Genomic DNA, 23124 nt, shown 5'->3' with positions numbered 1-23124 from the left:
CCAGGAGCCGGAGAACTGCAGGGGACCAGGTACATGCTGAGTTGGTGCCTGATGATAGCCTCTGGAGTTGTCCGCGATGCAGCAGCTGCAGGAAATGCGGCCAGGTGTGCGGGAGCATCTGGGTGAGATACATGAGGCTGTGCTTCGCTTGGTGTCCGTGGTGGAGGAGTCCACGTGGAGCATGAGAGAGTGGCGACTCTCCTGGAGAGGAGCTCCCAGGAGAACAAGCAGCTTCTCCTGGGGATACACTCGGACCTGCAAGCCCTCACAGCGCTAGTGGCCACAGCTTGTTATTGGCAATGTGGGAGATGGTCTGGGCACCAAGTTTCCCAGCTCGGTGCCCATCCATCTAGGGTGAGCATGGAGGTCCGAGGAGACCTCACATCGGTGCAGCAGCTGCCTGTTGTCGCTGCGAGCTCCTCTCAGGGCGCTCCGGGTGAGGGCACCAGTTCCTCCACCCTTCTGCCAATGTAATATTGCAGTACGAATACAAAGAAACAATCATGTTTGAACATTTGTTGCAAAGTTTAACATATCGTCACTTGCATTCACATCATGATTTCCTATTGAAACCTGTAGATGTATTTAAAACATTTTGTTGCAATTTTTCTTTTAGTTTTATTTAGTTTAACAGAACTGTTGATTATCATTATGATGCATGTACCTTAATGCAACCTCTATGATGGACTTGGTTGTTTAAGGCAGAAATATTTTGTGCTTTGCATTACATGTATTCAAGTATGTCAAACTTACTATGCAATAGCAAACATGTAAATTCTGTATTGAACTGAAATCTTCAATAATGCTGCTTCAATAAAAAAAAAATTACATTGCATCCGTTGAGGCTGCGATGACTGGGGAGATGCCAGATGTGGAACTGGCCACTCCCTCCCAGGCAGGGCCAGCACAGGCTCCACGGGCCAGAGGACGATTGCCAAGGTCATCGAGGCCAGCAGGACAGCAGAGTCAGCAGGCTGTCTCAGTGCCACTCCGAGCGATGGGGCGGCACCAAGATGTAGCTCCCATAAACAAAAGCATAAGTCACCTTAGGTACACCACGGGTTTGTCACTGGTGCTTTTATGTTGGCCCTAGATTAGGGAATTATTATTTATTGCTGTTGTAAAAATGTTTTGCTTTCATTTTGTTGCACCATATCATGGATGAAATTAAATCCACATGTGTTACCATGGCGGAGGGTGGGTCCTTTGTGTTGCATTTGTATGTTTTATAGACATGCCATGAGTGTTTGAGTAGACATTGTGGTTTATGTCCAAAGCCCTTAGTTGCAGCTTATGAAGTGGCAGATGTAGCACTGAAGTGCCGAGTATGGAAGTGCCAGGCAAAGCTGGTCCTCCTGATCCATTTGTGTGGAGCTAGCTGAAGGTTCGTTGGATTAAAGTCTCCTGGGTGTCCCTGCCTCCTTGGTGTAGTCCTGGGTCAGCGTTCAGCCCCTCATCATTGCCCTGTGCCTCCTCATCCTCCGAATCAATGCTGGAGTCATCGTGTGCAGCTGCATCCACTGCTTCAACATCTTCATCATCCACTGCGTCCTCCATTTCCAGCGCAAGATTGTGGAGAGCGCAGCATACAACCACTATCACCGGGACACAATCTGGGGGGTACTGGAGTGTGCCCCCTGAGCAGTCTAGGCATCGGATGTGCATCTATTGTACCGCTGCTCAGCTTCTGATATTGGATGGCGGAGAGGCGTCAAGAGCCACCTTCTGAGGGGATAGCCCTCGTCACCCAGCAGCCATCCATCCAGTCGGGCTGGAGCACTGAAGAGCCCCGGCACCTGGGAGTGTCTGAGGATGTAGGCGTCGTGGGAGCTGCCTGGGTACCTTGCACAGACTTGTAGAATCAGCATCCTGTGATCACACACTATCTGCATGTTCATGGAGTGGAAACCCTTCCTGTTGACGAAGGCACCGGGCTCTCCTGCTGGCGCCTTGATGGTCACATGTGTACAGTCTATAGCACCCTGGACACGGGGGAAGCACGCAATGGCCGTGAAGCCTCTGGCTCACTCTGTCTGACTTGCCTGGTCCCAGCGGGAGTGGATGAAGGTCAATGCCCGTCTGAACAGAGCATCTGTAACCTGCTTGACACAAGTGTGGACAGCTGATTGGGAGACACCGTAAAGCTCACCCACCAAGACCTGGAAGGAGCCAGAGGCATAGAAGTTGAGGGCAACTGTGACCTTCAGAGCTGCTGGCATGGGGTGTCCACCCACACAGTTAGGGGAGATCTCAGGGTCAATCATCTGACAGATATAGTTGACTGTCTTCCTTGACAGCCGGAGCCTCCTTCGGCACTGCACCTCAGACATATTGAGGTAGCTGCTCCTCCGCCTGTATACCCTGGCAGCAGGATAGTGGCGTCTTCTACAGCCCCTTCCACCTTGGACTACCTCTTGGCCCCGCGCCCCTTGTGCCTGGGCCAGTACTCCCAAAGGTGGCTCCCCTAGAGGCTGAATGTGCTCTCCTGGCCTCCTCCTCATTCTAGCCCTCCCTTCCTCCTCAGAGGAGCTGCCTCCAGTGGACATGTCAGAATCCATACCCAGGCTAAAGGGAGGCCTCCGGAAAGCTGCAGACCCGATAAAGATTTCTGACTGCAGAGTGCTGACCTGAAGTACACAGAAAGCTGCAGGAATTCATTCTGAACTGCTACAGATCACACAGGCAAGTTTAAAAACCTTTCTCCAATAAATACTCCACAGACCAGATTGACAACCCCACTGAGCCCTCATATCCCACCCGTCGATGAGTTTTATTAAAAAGTCACTTACCCGCCCATCCATTGCGCCCGTGCGCCAAGCCGAAGATCGCACGGGCGCCTGAAAATCAGCGTCGATTGCCGAATTAACTAACCCGTTAATTAATGGCGGGTGTGCATCGCACTTCATCGCGCACCCGCCCAACGAAATATCGCAATGGCGCGCGGTGATGCGCCCGACGTCACCCTGATAATTCTGCCCAGAGTATCTTAGGCTTTATTAATAGGGGCATTGAGTACAAGAGTAAGGTGGTCATGTTGAACTTGTATAAGACACTAGTTAGGTCTCATCTGGAGTACTGCGTCCAGTACTGGGTGCCTTGCTTGAGGAAGGATGTGAAGGCATTGGAGAGAGTACAGAGGAGATTCACAAGAATGATTCCCAGGATGAAGAACTGTAGCTGTGAGGATAGATTGGAGAGGTTGGGACTGTTTTCCTTGCAGAAAAGAAGATTGAGAGGAGACTTGACAGAGGTATTCAAGACCTTGAGGGGTATGGACAGGGTAAATAGTGAGAAACTGTTCCCACTCAAGAGAACATCAAGAACTAAAGGGCACCGATTCAAAATAATTGGCAAACAGAGTAAATGTGATGTGAGGAAAAATTTTTTCACCCAGAGGGTGGTTGGAATCTGGAACAAACTTCCTGAAAGGGTGGTGGAGGTAGGTTTGCTCGAGGTATTCAAAAGGGAATTGGATTCCTACCTGAAAAGAGAGAACGTGCAAGGTTACGGGGATAAAGGCAGGGGAGTGGGTCTAGGTGGAATGCTCTTTCAGAGAGCCAGTGCAGACTCAATGGGCTGAATGGCCTCCTTCTGCACTGTCAAGATTCTGTGATGCTGTGATTATAGACAACCCAATCAAATAGTACCGGAGTCGAGGGCGGCTTCAGTTACGCAGAAAGACTGGAGTTATGCTCCTCACAGCAGTGAAGGTTAAGGGGAGATTTAATGGAGGTATTCAGAATTATGAAGAGCTTTGATAGCATAAATAAGGAACAACTGCTTCCACTATCAGCAGCGTTGGAAACCAGAGGAAACAGGTTTAAGATAATTGGTTAAAAAAAGAGAGCAGAAACGAGGAGATTTTTTTAATGCAGTGAGTTATGATGATCTAGAATATTCTGCCTGAAAGGGCATGGGAAGCAAAATCAACAATAACTTTCAAAAGGGGAATTGGACGCATATTTGAAAAAGAAAAATGTGCAGGGCTACGGGGAAAGGGCAGCAGGAGAGGGGCTAATTGGATGGCTCTTCAAAGAGCTGGCACACACATGATGGGCTGAACGGCCCCCTGTGGTGTAATATTTCACCGATACAAAACGTGGAGCTGCATGACCCAGTTTGGCAAGGTCATCTGATCCGATAGCCCCTCATGTCCCGTCAGCTGAAAGAAATTCTCATCACAGCAGAGATTTTAGGAAACAAATTCTGCAACATCCGTCAGAAGGACAAACAGGTCGTTTGTTCCCGTTGCTGGTTTCTGTTTGAATTCGTCTGGAATCTCCTCAAGCGCATCTAAAACTGCTGAAGCTCTGGGTAGGAGCTGGGTTTAATGGAGGGCAGGAAACCCTTGTTTAAACCAAAACAGCAAACAAAAGTGAGAAATCGAGAGAGCACCAAGGAGCAAGCAGGAGGTACTGAGGGTGGCAGACAACTAGACAGCATTGAGAGAGTATAACATGGAGTGTAATGCAGACGGTGAGGTTACAATCACTGAACATCAAGGTGGGAGAGAACGGCTCCTGATATCCTCCATTTTCCCTAGTGTGGACTGAACCACATGCAGCAGAGTGACAGCAGCCCCATTCCCGGGCTAAGTAAAGCCAGCCGATTGTGGAACAGGAGGGAGGCTGCATGCTGAATCAGCAAGAAGGAGCACATCATCAACCAGGGGCTCTGCCCGGGACATTCTGCTGGAGACAGCGGGCAATAAGAGGATGAAAATAGGCTTGGCTGAGATACAAATCTGTGTGAAATCTCCCACAAATGGGCTAAGAATGACCACAAGGGTTAAGTACCGATCTCCATGCCCTGTGTGAACAGCTCCTTTGAGTGAAAGGAACAGGAGGAGGCCACTCAGTCCCGAGCATTGCTCCACCATTCAGTGAGATCATGGTTGATCTCTATTCTAACTCCATCGTCTGCTTTGGCTCCATATCCCTGAATGTCCTCGGTTAGCAAGAATCCATTGACCTCGGATTTAAGTGTATTAATTGAGCTAGTATCTATAGTGCAAGGCAATGGCAATCCACCATCGACAGAAACTGCCAATGGATGAAACATCAGCAGACAAAGAGCCAAAGCAGAGCACACCTACCATACCAGCGTCTAGAGCATTAGTGTGTGAGGAAGTTCTATTGTGTGAAAAAGTGGTTTTCAAAACCCACTTGAGACATAAATTAATGATGAATGAGTTACAATCAAGAATAGAACATACGAGTTAGGAGCGGAAGTAGCCATTCCGCCCCCTTGAACCTGCTCCGAAATTCACTAAGATCATGGCTGATCTGCTTGTGGGCTCCACTCCACTTTCCGCCTACCCCTGATAACCTTTGACTCCCTTGTTAGTTGAGAATCTACCTACTTCAGCCTTAAAAATATTCAATGACCCTGACTCTACCGATCTTTGGGAAAGAGAGTTCCAAAGATTCAAAACCCTCAGAGAAAAATATTCTCCTCCTCTGTCTTAAATGCGAAACCCCTTATTTTTAAACTGTGCCCCCTAGTTCTAGTCTCTCCCACACGGGGAAACATCCTTTCAGCCTCCACCCTGTCAAGTTCCCTCAGGATCCTATACATTTCAATTAGATCACGCCTCAATCTTCTGAACTCCAATGGATACAGGCCCAACCTGTCTAGCCATTCCTCATTAGATAACCCCGCCCCCCCCCATCCCAGGTATCAGTCAAGTGAACCTTCTCTGAACTGCTTCTAACACATTTATATCCTTTTTAAAATAAGGAGACCAAAACTGTACACAGTACTCCAGATGCGGTCTCATTGATACCCTGTATAACTAGCAAAATATCTCTACTTCCATGTTCCATTCTGCTGCGCATTGAAGTGGACAACGTAAATGGGGTAAAGCAGAAATTACAAAGACAATTTGTTACATGATTTTGCAGAACTTGAATCTTGCTGAAAAGAGAGATGTGTTGTTGAGGCGGTGGCTTGCTAACCAATCAGCCCTCCCTTTTCTCCTGTAGTATAAATTGTTGTAGTTGTTTGAAATTTGGCATTCTTGTGTTTGTCCTGATGAGGTTAAGTTGTAAAACTTTGGCAACTTGTCTCTCTTCTCAGCAAAGACAACAAGATGTGTGTCCAGAAGAACATGGTTCGAGGGATATGGGGAGGGCGGGGGGGGGGGGGGGGGGTGGAAGGTGAGTAGATGGTAGGGATGGGGGAAGTGGGGATGTTGACCCATATAAAAGGCTCAAGCTTATTGGGCTGATGGCTATTTTCTGCTCCTAAAAATGCTTCTGTATTTTTTTAACTAAGTCTCTTCTTAATGCACGTGACTCTAAGGAGATTTGTTGGTTTAGCCCAGTGCCACATTTACTTACCTGACCATATTCCTTCTCAATTGCAGCTCTCTGTTTACTAAATGACCTGAAACAAAATATAAAAACACAGTGATGTCAGAGAGGTGAAGCTTAATCACCTGATAATCACAGCCCAGTTACAATTTAAACAAAAGAACAACAATCCATTAAAGTCCAGCAGTTATTGCCCAGAATTTAGGCTAACACTGGTCAGAGGGACAGTACTGAGGGAATGCTGCAATGTCAGATAGGTAGTACTGAGGGAGTGCTGCACTGTCAGAGGAAAAGTACTGAAGACATACTAAACTATTGTAGGGTCAATACTGAAGGAGTACTGTACTATCAGAGGGGCAGTGCTGTGGGGGCGGTACTGAGAGAATCCTGCACTGTCAGGCGGACAGTACTGTGGGAGTGCTGCATTGTCAGAGGGCCAGTACTGAGGGATCACTCCATTGGCAGAGGGGTGGTACTGATGGAGTGGTGCATTATCAAAGGGGCAGGACTGACAGAGCAATGCACTGTCCAAGAGACCATCTTTTGGATGAGACATTGATCCAAGGTCCCATCTGCCCTCTCATGTGGGTGTAAAATATCCCATGGTACCATGCACTGCAGAAATGCACCAAGGCTCCTCAGACAGTACCTTCCAAACCCACGGCCACTACCATCTAGAAGGACAAGAGCAGCAGATATATGGGAACACCACCACCTGGAAGTTCCCCTCCAAGACACACACCATTCTGACTTGGAAATATATCGTCATTCCTTCACTGTTGCTGGGTCAAAATCCTGGAACTCCCTCCCTAACAGCACTGTGGGTGTACCCACACCACATGGACTACAGCGGTTCAAGAAGGCCGCTCACCACCGCCTCCTCAAGGGCATCTAGGGATGGGCAATAAATGCTGGCCCAGATTGGGAAGCCCACATCCCATGAATGAATTTTAAAAAAACTATTCAACGAAGAGGAGGGGAATTCTGCCTGTGTCCTTGGCTGAATATTTACTCCTCAACTAATATTACAAGAGATTATCTGGTCATTATCACATTGCTGTTTCTGGGGGCTTGCTGTGCAGAAATCGGCTTCCAGGTTTCTTACATTACAAAAGTGATTACATTTAAGTTCTTTGGGACATCCTGAGGTTGTCAACGGCGCTATACAAATGCAAGTCTGCCTTTCTTTGATATATAGCAGGTAGTACTTCCTTTTATTTCAAAAAGCTGCTAACATTTTCTGGTCACAGGACGAATGACAAGGCAAAGAGATAGTGACATAGCAATTTGCGTTCTGCTCATTATTTTAATCGATCTGAAGGTGCAGAAAATTTGGATTTATTTTAAAGTGCCAGCCAGGACCAGCAGCGAGGGTGCCAAAGCACCCCCAGACAACCACAACCTTACATGACAACTAAAAACACGTACAAAGGTCTCAGCTGTAAATTAGCAATTAAGGAAATGGGAAACACACACACAGGCGGGGACACGGGATGACTCGATCAAGAAATGGAGAAGACCATTTCATACCGTCTGATGGCCTTGAACCACATCCAGTCAGCCCCCGTAAACTTTTTGGAAAGAACAAACATACATTCTTTGCTGTCTCCAAAAGGACCATACCCAGTCTCTGCACTGCAATTACTGTACAAGAACACAATGATCAGCCCACTGGGGGGTCATTGTGCTGTGGCCTTTGTCTAACTAATACCATTAAGTTGTAACTGATAGTAAAAAATATATAAACTGTGCTCATTTGAGCCTCGGTAGAGAAGCGCCTGGATTGCCCAGTGTTTGCTCCCCGCATGCGAAATAAAGGAACCACTTGAATATTGCACCTGGACTCCGAGTGTTGAAATTTTGTACCAGAGTATTCCTCGGACCTTTCAGATCAATCTGACCGTTCACCAGTTCTCCAATCTGACATCTCCTTCAGATTCCAGAAAACTGATCAGCAAACATCAGTCTTCAAAAATAAATCTGTGGTTTAATTCAACAGCAGCTAGAAATAACAGTCAGTATAGACTTGTTACAGCAAACACTCGGCTACACCATGATCCTGCATTGTTCCATGAAGTAAGTCTGCCAGTCTTAAACAACACACGACAAACTGACTCACATGGGATTCAGGGCTGGTCTCCCGCTGACTGAGCTGGGATTCAGGGCTGGTCTCTCACTGACTGAGCTGGGATTCAGGGCTGGTCTCTTGCTGACTGAGCTGGGATTCAGGGCTGGTCTCTCGCTGACTGAGCTGGGATTCAGAGCTGGTCTCTCACTGACTGAGCTGGGATTCAGGGCTGGTCTCTCGCTGACTGACCTGGGATTCAGGACTGGACCCTACACAATGCTGCCCTCTCCTAACTCACACTAAGCCCTGTTCACCCAGCAACCCTGTAATCGCTGACCTACATTGGCTCCTGATGGCCTCAAATTTAACATTCTTCTCACGGTCAAATCCCTGCAGGCCCTTGCTCCTCCCAATCTCTGTAACTCAGAGCTCTGTGGATTCCCTATTTTAATTGTTTCATCATTTGTGGCTGTGCCTATAGCCGCCTTGGCCTTAAGCTCTGGAATTCCCTCCTTAACCCTCTCCACTTGTCTCTCATCCTTTAAGATGCTCCTTAAAACCCACCTCTTTGACCAAGCTTTTGGTCACCTGTCCGAAGATCTCACGTTGCTTTGTGCCAAACTCCGTTTGATAACGTGTCTATGAAATGCCTTGAGACATTTTACTGTGCTAAAGGTAGTATAAAAATGCAAATTGTTGTTTTAAAAATTGTCAGCAAATCTGATTGTTCTAAGGAATGGAGCTGCAACAGAAATAGATCTATTGATCCATAGACGCTGATTATTAACCCTCTCATGTCAAGTTCCAATAGTTGTTTAGAAATGCAGACCGAATCCAAGCCAGACTCCTTCATATTTATTAAAAACAAAAAACTGCGGATGCTGGAAATCTAAAACAAAAACAGAATTACCTGGAAAAACTCAGCAGGTCTGGCAGCATCGGTGGAGAAGAAAAGAGTTGACGTTTCGAGTCCTCATGACCCTTCAACAGAACTGAGTAATATTAGGAGAGGGCTGAAATATAAGCTGGTTTAAGGTGGGGGCGGGTGGGGGGAGACCAGCTTATATTTCACCCCTCTCCTAATATTACTCAGTTCTGTTGAAGGGTCATGAGGACTCGAAACGTCAACTCTTTTCTTCTCCGCCGATGCTGCCAGACCTGCTGAGTTTTTCCAGGTAATTCTGTTTTTGTTCCTTCAGTTATATTGTTTGTCATAAAACTCTCCACAAACAGAAATAAGCTCAGCTGTTATCCCTTTTATACAGCCAAATGGGTACTTAGTTAAACTACCTAATAATTAGCAACTGAACTCCTTTAACTGTTTCCTTCCCTAAGAGATTTTTCCTGTTCTTAGAAAAGAAAGTAACCCCGAGTTTATATAATCACACAAAAAAATAATGGTAATAACAAACATCAATATATATTTTTCATTCAATAAATTGACATTATTCCCCCCCCCCGCTCCTTAAAAATAAAAAAATGCACATGTATAGATATGGCCACACAAAAGTATATTTATCTTAAAGAAAAAGACGTCCCTCTTTGAGGATCTCAAATAACTTCTTGGAGCTCGCTCCTCTTTTAGTGAAGCAGTCAGATAATTGGTAACTGCTATCAATCCATTTGATCTTGGCAATCTCATTCTTGAGCATCTGTTTTAAGCCCGCAATGTCAATTCGCAATCTCTTCTATTTAACGCACTTTGTAGAGTGCGTTAAAGAAGAGAAATATAGAATGTGTAGGGGGGAACTTAAAAAAAGGAAATTAGGAGAGCAAAAATGGGGCATGAAAAAACTTTGGCAGGTAAAATAAAGGAAAATCCAAAGTTACTTTACAAGTACATTAAGAGTAAGGGGATAACTAGGGAAAGAGTAGGGCCCATTAAGGACCATAGTGGTAATTTGTGTGTGAAACCGGAAGACGTAGGTAGGGTTCTGAATGAATACTTTGTGTCAGTGTTCACAAGTGAGAGGAACTATGTGGGTATGGAAATCAGGCAGAAGGACTGTGATATAATTGAAGAAATTAGCATAGAAAGGGAAGAGGTTCTAAGTGGTCTGGCAGGCTTAAAAGTAGATAAATCTCCAGGCCCGGATGAAATGTATCCAAGGCTGTTGAGTGAGGCAAGGGAGGAGATAGCAAGGACGATGGCAATAATTTTCAATGCCTCTCTGGCCACAGGAGAGGTGCCAGAGGACAGCCAATGTGGTACCGTTATTCAAGAAGGGAGGAAGGGATAAACCAGGGAACTACAGGCCAGTCAGTCTAACCTCAGTGGTGGGGAAACTATTGGAAGCAATTCTAAGGGACAGAACTAATCTACACTTGGAGAGGCAGGGATTAATCAAGGACAGTCAGCATGGTTTTGTTAAGGGGAGGTCATGTCTGACCAATTTGATTGAATTTTTGGAAGAGGTCACCAGGTGTGTAGGTGAGGGCAATGCATTTGATGTAGTTTATTTGGACTTCAGCAAGGCTTTTGCTAAGGTTCCGCATGAGTGACTGATAATGAAGGTAAGAGCCCATGGGATCCAAGGCAGTTTGGCTGGATCCAGAATTGGCTGAGTGGCAGGAAGCAGAGGGTGACGGTTGAGGGGTGTTTTTGTGACTGGATGCCTGTGTCCAGTGGGGTTCCACAGGGATTGGTGTTGGGTCCCTTGCTGTTTGTGGGTATATATAAACGATTTAGACTTGAATGTAGGAGGGTTGATCAGTAAGTTCGCGGATGACACGAAAATTGGTGGGATGGTCCAAAGCGAGGAGGATAGCCTTAGATTACAGGAGGATATAGGGGGCTGGTCAGATGGGCTGATCAGTAGCAAATGGAATTTAATCCAGATAAGTGTGAGGTGATGCACTTGGGCAGGACAAACAAGGCACGGGAATACACGATGAATGGTAGGACCCTGGAAAGTACCGAGGATCAGATGGACCTTGGTGTGTGAGTCCACCGGTCCCTTAAGGTAGCGGGACAGGTAGAAAAGGTGGTTAAGAAGGCATATGGGATACTTGCCTATATTAGCCGAGGCATAGAATATAAGAGCAGGGAGGTTATGCTGGAATGTATAAAATGCTGGTTAGGCCACAGCTAGAGTATTGCGTGCAATTCTGGAATCCGCATTATAGGAAGGATGTGATTGCACTAGAGAGAATGCAGAGGAGATTTACCAGGATGTTGCCTGGGCTGGAGAGTTTTAGTTATGAGGAGAGATTGGATAGGCTGGGATTATTTTCCCTGGAGCAGAGGAGATTGAGGGGGGGACGTGATTGAGGTGTATAAAATTATGAGGGGCATAGATTGGGTAGACAGGAAGGAACTTTTCCCCTTGGTGGAGGGATCAATAACCGGGGGCATAGATTTAAGGTAAGGGGCAGGAGGTTTAGAGGAAGAATTTTTTCATCTAGAGGGTGGTGGGAATCTGGAACTCACTGCCTGAAAGGGTGGTAGAGGCAGAAATCCTCATAACATTTAAGATGTATTTGGATGTGCACTTGCGATGCCATGGCATACAAGGCTATGGGTCTAGTGCTGGAAAATGGGATTAGAATAGTTTGACTGGCGCAGACTCGATGGGCCGAAGGACCTTTGTCTGTGCTGAACACCTCTACAACAATGACCCTAAGTGGCTTGTTTTCAATAAGACATTCGATAGGTACCATTCCTGAATACCCTTTCCCACTTAAAACTTCTGCCAGTATCTTTGATACAAAGAATACCATATCTACCATTTCAACAAGGGCAAGAGTCTCCACTGTCAACATACTTTTTATAACTCTTCATATCTTTTTAGATTCCCATGTCAAAGGGCAGCATTTGTCTCTTTCCCTCACGAGAAATATTATAAATCCTCCCACACTTGAAAATCTAGCACATAGATTTGCATAAGATGCATCATTGAACACAATAGTTTCATTTTTCTAACATTATCCAAAGATGGGAACTTCAAAAAACACTGCTCCATTTTTAATTTTGTCAACGTTTCGTTTGCCCGAATGATTTCTTCAACCTTGGGATTGTTCGTTTTAGTGCTCAATTCCAAAATGTCAAAACTGACGCCTGGCCTTGTTTGTTTGTCCAATCAATTGAGTTGCCCAATTAGACTTCTGAGTTCCTCTTTTTCCATTTCAGAAGCTGCTGTATCTTTCTGGAAGGCCCCACCACAACTAATTGCAATGATATTGACATTCTCTAAATAGGATTGCTGATGTAAAAGCTTTGCCTGATTTCCAATCCAGCGTACAATGTACACACCAGAAGCCTGACTTCCAATTTTAAACTCCATTCTGAGCCCATTAACGACAACTGTTTCAAATTCGCTACTACCACCCCACAAAAATTCATCTACATGCATCATAAAGATGCCTGCGAGTTTCCCCTCCATGGTGCCAATTAAACATTGGAAGGTCTGCTTCCAACTGAAGACAGCCCAACTTTAATAAAACTGACCTCACTGAGAAATACGAAACTCTGAGGCATCATTTAAACCGTACATGCATTTATTTAGCCTCCAAAGAGTCCCTTCTGCATTTAGCACCTCTTTTGGTGGAGGGAGAAAAACTTCCCTTTGAAGCTGGTGTCCCTGCAAAAAAGCAGCTTTAATATCAATGAACTTGCATTCCCAAGCATTTGTAGCTAATAGAGCTAAAAACAGCTTCAGCATAACTTTCCCTGATGTAGATGAATTTACCTTATATCCTGGTCACCTAATTTTTCTTCAAACCCCCGTGCCGCTAGCTTGGCTTTAACTTTATAAGTCCTATTAGGAAGCACCTTTTCTGTGCATATCCATCTATGAGACGGAGTCCTCTATCTGGCACCTCTGTGTATACCCCAAATTCTTTCCAACTATGTAGCTCTTGCTCACACAAAAACAGAAAGTTCTGGAAAAGCTCAGCAGGTCTAGCAGCATCTGTGGAGAGAGAAACAAGAGTTAACGTTTCCAGTCTGTATGAAGAAGGGTCATACAGACTTGAAACGTTAACTCTGTTTCCCTCTCCACAGATGCTTTACACCTCCAGCTTTAGATTTCCAGCATCCGCAGTATTTTGCTTTTATGTAGTTCTTGCTGCTTTGCATCCTTTATTGATTTATCATCTAATTTGTTTGAAGCTACTAAGACTTCTCAATCACATGGGCTTTTGCTCCTGTAGCGTTACCAGCCTGTGCCATATTCCTTGACCTTGCTAAGCAATGTCCTCTACCCTGCCTTCTATCACTGTTACTGTTTGATCTCCTTCTCCATTTATAGATGTTCTTTCAACAGTTCGTGATCTCTTCCTAGAGGCATGTTTACTCCCAGACCCAATGTCTGAACTGATGCTGCCTTTCCGTGCCTTCCATTTTTGTATTTCATGTTCCCAATCATAGGCCTAACCTCCTGTCCTTATATCTCGTACATTTAACCAGTTTTTAAATTTTCCAGTGGTCTTCCCTGCTCTACCTACAATTGTCGCATTCCGCCATTGACTGGCCCCTTCTGGCAAGTGCTTAACTTTAGTGCCAGCTTTCTGCAGTTGTCCTCTGGGACAAATCGCTTCATTTTCTTCGTCCAAATCACTCTCTCCATCTTCAGATACCCTGTCAACTTCAGCTACCTGGGTCCTCACAATCATGCAACACATGGGCATGAGAAGCACACGGTTCCTTGTCCCTTCCTATCCTTTCTGAACCTGCAAATTTGTAGTCTGTGCCGACTAACTTTGATGAGTATACCCGAATGGTCTGGTTCCCATGTTGTAAAATGACTGTAATACCATCTTTACCTATAATCTTTCCCGGGCCTTTCCACTCGTTAAGCCCTTCTCTCTTTTAGTATACCATGTCTCCCTGATTGAAAATAGTTTCCAATGGTCGTGCATGGTGTCTTAAGAGCTCGCCGAATTCCTTCTGAAGCTTTGGCTTTAAGGAACGCTCTTCTACTCATGTGTAGTGCGTTTAAATGCTCAGGAAAGATAGAGCTAATAGTCGTTCCCTCCCAAGCTAGAGGGTGATCACACAGGACTGAAGGAATTTTTGGGTTTCTACCAAAAAGCAACAGGTATAGACTGTAGCCTCCAATCATCTGCAGTGAATTCTTGGCATGGACAGACCATGCTAGAACTGATGTTAATTTACAGCTTGGTCTACCCACCAATATTTTATCAAGCATCTCACCTATAACCGCGTGATTTCTTTCACACACACCATTGCTAAAGGGGCTTTCAGCTGTGGTATTCATAACTATTGTATGCATGTTTTCACACATATCCCAGGCGTCATCTTTAGCAAACTCCCCCCCCCGCCCCACCCCATTATCAGTGAGGAATTTTGCTGGTGGTCCCAATCCAGTCCCTATCCACTTCTCCATTATCTGATCCACAATTATTTTGTTTACTGTATATGATTGTCAACTGGCTAAACCTTGTTGCCAGATCTGCGAAATGTAAAATAAAAATGTTCTTTTCTTTACCCTACACCTTTAAATCCGTCGCCACGACTTCACTGAAATCCCTTGCTAAAGGTAGACTCACTGTCAGCCATGGCGGTATCCTTCTGTATTTCTTACATGTATCACATCTATCCCTTATCTCCTCTATAAGCTTTGCGTACTCTCCATCCCTTATTCCCGCGCCCCTTTGCAAAATTTTTAATCTTTGCGAAGAAGGAATGGGCAAACTGGCGATGCAATTTTAACACAAATTCGCTTTTTGTCTTCCAAATTCCTATCCCCCAATGCTAATAACACTTCTTTAATCTCCTACATCCGTGCTGATGAAATGATTGACTCCAGCTATCTTACAGAGAATCACTGCACTTGTTAAATATTTTAGGGTATTATCATCTCCAAATCTAAAACTGGTGGAACTCTCAAATTCTTTAACCTTATTCCGGTCCTTGTCATTTAAGGAGTCCAGGTAGCATTTTAGCCAGTCTATTCCACAGACTGTAGACATGCATCCGCTATCTAGCACCGCACAGTTGAAGGACTCTGCCACCAAGACATTCAGCACTGGGTTGAAACATCTTGCAACTAATACAATGCCCTCTCTTTGGTCAATATCTCTCATAGAGCCATAGAGGTCTACAGCACAGAAAAAGGCCCTTCGGCCCATCGAGTCTGCGCCAGTCAAACAAGAACCTAACTATTCTAATCCCATTTTCCAGCACTAGGCCCATAGCCTTGTATGCCATGGCAAATCCCAAATACTTATCTCTATCTTCTTCTTCTTCTGAGTCTTCTGTCTCATGTTTAATTTCAAGCACCTTATTATATCGTTTAGGACAGTCCATTGCATATGATATTTTGAATTGCATCTAAAACACCGATTGACCACACCCTGGGCATTTCTGGGGTTCATTTTTTTTGTCGTAAATCCCTAATTCTTTTCTCCCGTCATAATTGTCCAAGGTGTTTCTTTCCCCATTGTTTCTAGTTACAAATCTCCTTTTGTACTGATGCCTGTGTCCTGTTTCTAAACGATCTCGCCATCCCGTTAACATTGTATCCTTCATTTTCTGTCTTACTGCCAAATGGCTCACTTGTGCCATGAATGCTGCCGGAAAGGAATGTTTTCCGAGGAATTTTTTTTAAGAGCTTCTGACATCTGTTCTAGCAGTGTGTGTCTTTCTGCACACTTAACTCCTGTTAGAACTAGAAGCCTGTCCATATTCGAGATGCTGGCGCAGTCTAGTAACTTGAACGCCAGCACTGATTGGGGAATTTCCAGACAGAATTTTAACAATCTTGCTAAAGGCTACTGAATTCCATTATGTAATGTTCTGCAGAATTTTCTTCCAACTTTCTAAATTTGTCAAAATCCAACCATGCTTCGTGAGCAGTTAATAAATCATCTTTTTGTTAGATCTTATCCATAAAACCTAATAAAGTTTCCAAACCTTCATCTGTTTCCAAACATCAGGTTCCAACTCCGGAAATACTTTGCATCTTATTTTGCTTTCATGTGGTCGTGAAAATGCCAAAGCCATCTTCTGTTTTTTACTTTGGCAAGGACGTAACCCATGTCCACATGGTTATTTCATTTCTCCATTGGTCATATGGTTGACACTCAGAAAACATCGGGGGGGTAATCATACCCTGACACTCTACATTTTGATTCATATTTTACTTTGAAAGATTGTGATAGAATACTCTCCACTTGCAACACTCAATAAGCTGGACACCATCCAGGACAAAGCAGCTGCTTGATCGGCATCCCATCCACAAACATTCACTCCCTCCACCACTGACGCACAGGGTCAACAATGTGTACCATCTACAAGATGCACTGCAGCAACTCCTTCCAAACCCATGACCTCTACCACCTGGAAGGACAGGGGCAGCAGGTACATGGGAACAACACCAGCTGCAAATCCCACCCCCCCAAGCCACACACCATCCTGACTTGGAAATATATCACCATTCCTTCACTCTCGCTGGGTCAAAATCCTGGAACTCCCTCCCTAACAGCACTGTGGGTGTACCAACACCACATGGACTACAGCAGCTGAAGAAGGCACCTCACCACCACCTTCTCAAGGGCAATTAAGGATGAGCAACAAATGATGTCCCAGCCAGTGAGGGCCACATCCCATGAACGAATAAACATGCTTGTTGAAATAGGTTTAAATATTTCATAAAGTATTTGTGCACTAGTAATAACCTGCTTTCAATGCATGGATATCCTTTCAAGAATCTCACCCTTCGAGAAAACTTATTTAAATCGAAGGTGAAGATTTGTATTGAGGAGGAATAAATAAAAATGTCCGGTTAATGCCTATAAGTGGAGAGAGAGAGAGAGAGAGAGAGAGAGACCAACTGCCAAGGTCTAACTCCAGTCCCTCTGCCATTACTATAAGCTCAGTTAGACGCTTATTCCAAAGAAACAGAGGAAAACCCAGTTGTTTTTAAAGAAATGCTGAGCGTAAAATATGGGGGCGGGGGATGTGCGTGTTGCTGGAAAGGTCAGCATTTGTTGCCCCTCCCTAATTGCCCTTGACGGCAGTTAAGAATCAATCACATTACTGTGGATCTGGACTCACTTATTGGCCAGACAGGAAAGGATGGGAGATTTCCTTCCCTAAAGGACATTAGTGAGCCAGATGGGTTTCATGGCTTCTGTGGCTGAGGCTAGCCTTCAATTCCAGCCGCCCTGATGGGATTTGAACCCATGTCCCCAGGACATTATCAACGAGCCTCTGGATTAATACTCCAGTGACATTACCACCAAACCACCAGCTCCCCATAAACTTGCCTCACAAACTCTTGTTTTATTTATATCTCTTGACTTTTTTGGTAAAAAATTGAAAATAAATCAACCGTTGCTAAAATTTAGTGCGGAGACATCAGAGAACCACAGACTCAATGTGTTCAGCGGGGGAGTTGCATTCAGACTCCTTCATTTCTTAATGTTCAAACTTTACATCAGGCATGTTATTTCCTCTATGGATCTGCTCCAACATTTCACTCTGCCAGCAGGCTGCTGCCTGTCTAATGTTTTCCCTGATCGATTTTTATCCGGGTATGGGGGCAGGGACTTCCTAACACATACCTTAGCGATGAGAACACAGCACGAGGTCACTAATAGGAAACACCAGCAGAGGTTTGATGCGGTCCTCTCACTAGCATGGAACAGAGATAGCTTACGCAGATCGAAAGTCCACCTGAGAGTCACTCCGAGACTGTGTTCTGACAGAGTTAAAGGCTGACCTGCAATGTTTGTATCCCCTAATGAGGGGAAAAGGGTGACTTAAACAGAAAAAGCTTGAATTTATATTGTGCTTCAAGCTGTCTCAAAGCAGCCCATGAAGTCCTTTCTCTTATGAAGAAAGGTTGAGCAGGTTGGGTTCATGCTCGTTGGAGTTTACAAGAATGAGAGGTGATCATATTGAAACATAAAAAGGTGTTAAAAATAGTCTTTTGCAATTGATAATTTCTTCCTTTTTAAACACTCCAGGTTGCACTTAACTGTCCAGATCTTCATTCAGAAAATGATCCTCCCCCAGGTTTCGTTTCCATTCCCCTGCCTCCACTTTATAACAGCTCTGCTCAAGGGATCAACGTCACCTCCAGCTTCTAATGAATCTCAGCCAATCACAACCAAAGCTTCATTGCCACAGTTCTCACAACTAAACTTTTGGGGCGAGGTGTCATTGGTGGCCTCTCCAATAACCACACGAACAGAGAGCTCTGACTCACAAACAGAACAAGACAATCATTTCAAATTTTGACACCTTTTGCCCAATTTGGGATTATCAAGTGGAACTTTCCTGCTCTGGTTATTGACTAACTTGTTACTGACCCCATTATTATTTCCAACCACAAGATTTTTAGGGATGCCCAAGGCGTTGGGGGAAGGCGGGGAAAAAATAAATAACTTTCAGAAAATAGACTTAAACAGAGAGAATTAGATCTCTACTTAAAAAGGACAAATTTATTGGATTCTCTTTCAAAGAGCCAACACAAATATGACAGGTTGAATGGCCTCCTTTTCTTATTCTTTCATGGGATGTGGGCATTGCTGGCTGGACCAGCATTTTTATTGCCTAACCCTAATTACCCTTCAAAGGGTGGTTGTGAGCCGCCTCTTTAACCGTTGCATTCCATGTGGTGTAGGTACACTCACAGTGCTGTTAGGAATGGAGTTCCAGGATTTTGACCCAGCAACAGTGAAGGAACAGCGATATATTTCCAAGTCAGGATGGTGTGTGACTTGGAGGGGTGGTGCTATTCCCATGAGTCTGCTTTCCTTGTCCTTCTAGATGGTAGAGGTCGTGGGTTTGGAAGGTGCTGTTGAAAGAGCCTTGGTGAGTTGCTGCAGTGAATCTTGTAGATGGTGCACACTGCTGCCACTGTGTGTCGGTGGCAATCAAACAGGCTGCTTTGTCCTGGGTGGTGTCAAGTTTCTTTAGTGTTGATGGAGCTGCACTCATCCAGGCAAGTGGAGAGAATTCCATCACACTCCTGACTTGTGCTTTGTAGACGGACAGGCTTTGGAGATTCAGGAAATGAGTTACTCGCTGTAGCATTCCTAGCGTCTGACTTGCTTTTGTAGCCACAGTATTTATAAGGCTGGTGCAGTTCAGTTTCTGGTCAATGGTAACCCCCAGGATGTTGATGGTGGTGATGTCATTAAATGTCAAGGGGAGATGGTTGGGTTCTCTCTTGTTGGAAATACAAACATACAAAATAGGAACAGAAGTAGGCCATTTGGAATCTCAAGCCTGCTCTGCCATTGCCTGGCACGAGTGTTACTTGCCACTTATCACCGTAAGCCTGAATGTTCTCCAAGTGTTGCTGCATATGGGCATGGACTGCTTCAGTATCTGCGGAGTTGCGAATGGTGCTGAACATTGTGCAATCATCAGCGAACATCCCCGCTTCCGACCTTACAATGGCGGTCATTGATGAAGCATCTGAAAATGGTTGGGCCTAGGACTCTACCCTGAGGAACTCCTGCAGTGATGTCCTGGGACTGAGATGACTGACCTCCAATAACCACAACCATCTTCCTCTGTGCTAGGTATGGCTCCAGCCAGTGGAGATTTTTCCCCCGATTCCCATTGACTCCAGTTTTGCTAGGCTCCTTGATGCCAACTCAGTCAAACACGACCTTGATGTCATGGCAGTCACTCTCACCTCACCTCTTGAGTTCAACTCTTTTATCCATGTTTGGACCTAGGCCATAATGCGGTCAAAGGCTGAATGGCCCTGGTGGAACCCAAACTGAGCGTCAGTGAGCAGGCTGTTTCTGAGCAAGTGCTACTTGTTAGTATTGTCAACGACACCTTTGCTGATGATCGAGAGTAGACTGATGGGGCGGTAATTGCTTGGATATGTCCTGCTTTTTGTGCTATACTATTCTATTACTTAATTTTCAGTGTTGTTTATCAATATGTGCTCCCCATTTTCCTTTCCCTCACACGGCCCTCCACGCTTCCCCGAAAGTGACAACACTCGCTGGCGTTCAGCCCCAGAAGCCCCTACTCCCATTTTCCCTGAAGTTAGTGACTTTCATAGATCAGATCAAGTAACAACCCAAGGGATGACACTCAATAGCCTTCCTGGATGGCTCAGTATCAAGCGGCAGTGTGCTCTGTGGGCCCTGATTTGATACCATGTTCTGCGTCTGGAAAGTGAGACCCATATCTCCATACCTCTCAACTTTCATTGTTGCAGCATGTACAAATTCTGCTCCATTTATGTGCACAGCAGGAGTGAACAGTCCAGTTCTGCGCAGTGGACACAAGCAGAGGCATTCACAGGATCAGGACTGTCTCCCAGATGCTAACAGTGAAGGACATTACCAAGCACAGAGTCCCTGAATAACGTAAGAAAGTAGAGCAGGGGCAAGCCACTCGAGCCTGCTCTGTCATTCAATGAGATCGTAGCTGATCTTCTACCGCAACTCTTCCTAACAGCACTGTGGGTGTACCTACACCAGGTGGACTACAGCGGTTCAAGAAGGCAGCTCACTGACACCTTTTGAAGGGCAGTTAGGGATGGGCAATAAATGCTGGTCTAGCCAGCGACGCCCGCATCCCGTGAATGAACAAAAAAAACTTCACTTTGCAGTCCGATCCCCATCTCCCTTGTTTTCCTGAATGTCCAAAAATCTATCAATCTCTGTCGTTAATATTCTCAACAATTTAGCATCCACAGCCCTCTGGGCTAGAAAACGTCAAGGCTTCACAACCCTGAGTGAAGAAATTGCTCCTTATCTCTGTCCTAAATGGTCATCCCCTTACCCTGAGACTGTGCCCCCTTGTTCTAGACTCTCCAGCCAGGAGAAACAACCCCTTTGTGTCTGCCCTGTCAATTCCTCTAAACTCCAGAGAGGTAAGCTCATCGGGTCTTCTGTGTTTATTTAACATGTTCTCGATACTTCACCAACATGTTGCTTTTCATTCATTTCCTGTCGACAAGAATTTCACAAAACTACTGCAATGGACAACGGAGGCCAACACTAGGGCTGCCAACTCTCCAGGATTGGCCTGGAGTCTCCAGGAATTGAAGATCAATCTCTGGAAGACTACTGTGTGCAACCCTGGAGAAAAATCACAGGGACTTTAAAAAGATTGTTTTTTTAAAAAAAATTTTCTTTGAAAATTTCTCCTTACCAGATATAAAAAATATTGAAAATTGGAAAGTGGGGGAGGCTGTTTGGCTGTCAGTCAAGCATCATCCAATTGGGTAATGAGTCTTTTTGCTTTCCAGTTGGTGGAAGGCAGTGCATCACGAGGATGGATGTGTTGGCCGACTAATGGCTAGAGCTATGTGATGAAACCTCCGAGAATACATTTAATCACAGTTGGCAACCCAAACCAACACAGATCTGTATCACAAGCCCCTTGGGTTGCCATCTCTGCACCAAGGAGGGATTAACCTCTGGGACACTAACTTCCACTAACTCAGGTGAGCAATTCTTAAGGGACTCAGCCTTTTCTTTACATTCTCCTTCAATGTTTTTATTGATCAGGTAAAGAAATCTCAGATATTGGAGGGAAAAGAGCAGTTTGAGGGTGGGAGGTTGTGAGATGGCCCCTCAGCCGCTTGGATCAGACCATTGTTAATTTTCACCACCTCATTCTACCTCTTTTCCAGCCTCAAGTTTTTCCCGTTACAAACTTCCAATACCACCTCCAGCACCAAATCCCGCTCATCCTTCGTTCCTCACCCATCTCCATTGGATCTTCCTCCATTCTTCGACACCTCAATTTCAAAACCCTGATCTTCAAACCTCCTCACCGGGTTGTCTACCTCAATCTCCCCCATGATCCTGTAGGGGCCCCTGCCCAATCCTTATTTTTACCTTCATTCGTGGGATGCAGGCATCGCTGGCTGGGCCAGCATTTATTGCCCATCCCTAATTGCCCTGGAGAAGGTGGTGGTGAGTTGCCTTCTTGAACCCACAGTGCGGCAAGGGGGTGGAGTTCTAGTATTTTGTCCCAGCAACCATTGGTGACTGTATGCACCTTGACCCATCACTCTGGTTCCACCCATAACCTGCCCCCTTATCTTCAAAACTGTTCGCAAAGCCCATCTCTCCCCTGGCAACTTTAGCACCAGAGTCATGTAGAATAGAAGGGGGGGGGGGCATATGGTTTGAGGGGGAGGAAGAGTGAGAAAGTGAGCGAGGAAATGGAAGGGAAGGAGGGGTGAGGGGAGAGGAGAGAGGGGAGTGATGGGGCAGAGTGAGGAGGGATATAGTGACAAGGGGGTAACAGGGAAAGATGAGGAGGGAGAAAGGTGAGAGATGGGGTGCAGAGTATCAGAGGCTTCACAACCCTGAGTGAAGAAATTGCTCCTTATCTCTGTCCTAAATGGTCATCCCCTTACCCTGAGACTGTGCCCCCTTATTCTAGACTCTCCAGCCAGGAGAAACAACCCCTTTGTGTCTGCCCAGCCAATTATCACCCCAGAGTCTGAGACCATCACTGTGTGGAGTGAATCCCAGGTTGAAGTCAGTCAGAGCCCAGTCAGGTTACCTGATGTCCTCCAGCAGTTCAGCCTCCTGCTGCTGTTTGTTCTGCACTTTACACAACTGCTCCGAGAAGCTCATCTTCACCTCCTGGCTCACTCGACCCTGGGGGAGAAAAAGAGGCGATTATTCCGGGTCCGCTTCCCCTGTCCCGTCCCGTCCTGTCCCGGGGTCCGGTCCCGGCTCACCTTCCTGGGGGGAGGCTGCATGATGAGTCTCCCCGGGGGGGTCAGCACTCTTTCTGGGTCTGTTTGTCAGTCTCTGTCTCTCCCTGACTGACTGTCT

The 23124-nt window shown here is 45.6% G+C and overlaps 2 protein-coding genes across 3 annotated transcripts in view; both read right to left on the bottom strand.

The window, feature by feature from the left end:
• The window catches only part of hdac3 (histone deacetylase 3), a 177004-nt gene that overhangs the window by 118580 nt on the left and 35300 nt on the right, over positions 1-23124 (bottom strand). The gene's annotated exons all lie outside the window — the stretch shown is intronic.
• Positions 1-23124, bottom strand: part of LOC144686018 (F-BAR and double SH3 domains protein 2-like) — a 78706-nt gene extending 55582 nt beyond the window's left edge. For both annotated transcript variants that reach the window (XM_078551139.1, XM_078551141.1), the window contains exons 1-3: positions 23028-23124; positions 22847-22944; positions 6342-6387 (exon numbers count right to left, since the gene is read on the bottom strand). In XM_078551139.1, coding sequence (XP_078407265.1) covers positions 6342-6387; positions 22847-22944; positions 23028-23048 — 165 coding nt within the window. In that variant the 5' untranslated portion in view covers positions 23049-23124. The remainder of the gene's footprint in view (positions 1-6341; positions 6388-22846; positions 22945-23027) is intronic.

Source organism: Cetorhinus maximus, chromosome 10, assembly GCF_964194155.1.
Source record: "Cetorhinus maximus chromosome 10, sCetMax3.hap1.1, whole genome shotgun sequence".
Taxonomy (NCBI): Eukaryota; Metazoa; Chordata; class Chondrichthyes; order Lamniformes; family Cetorhinidae; genus Cetorhinus; species Cetorhinus maximus.
This window is presented reverse-complemented; position numbering and strand designations above follow the sequence as displayed.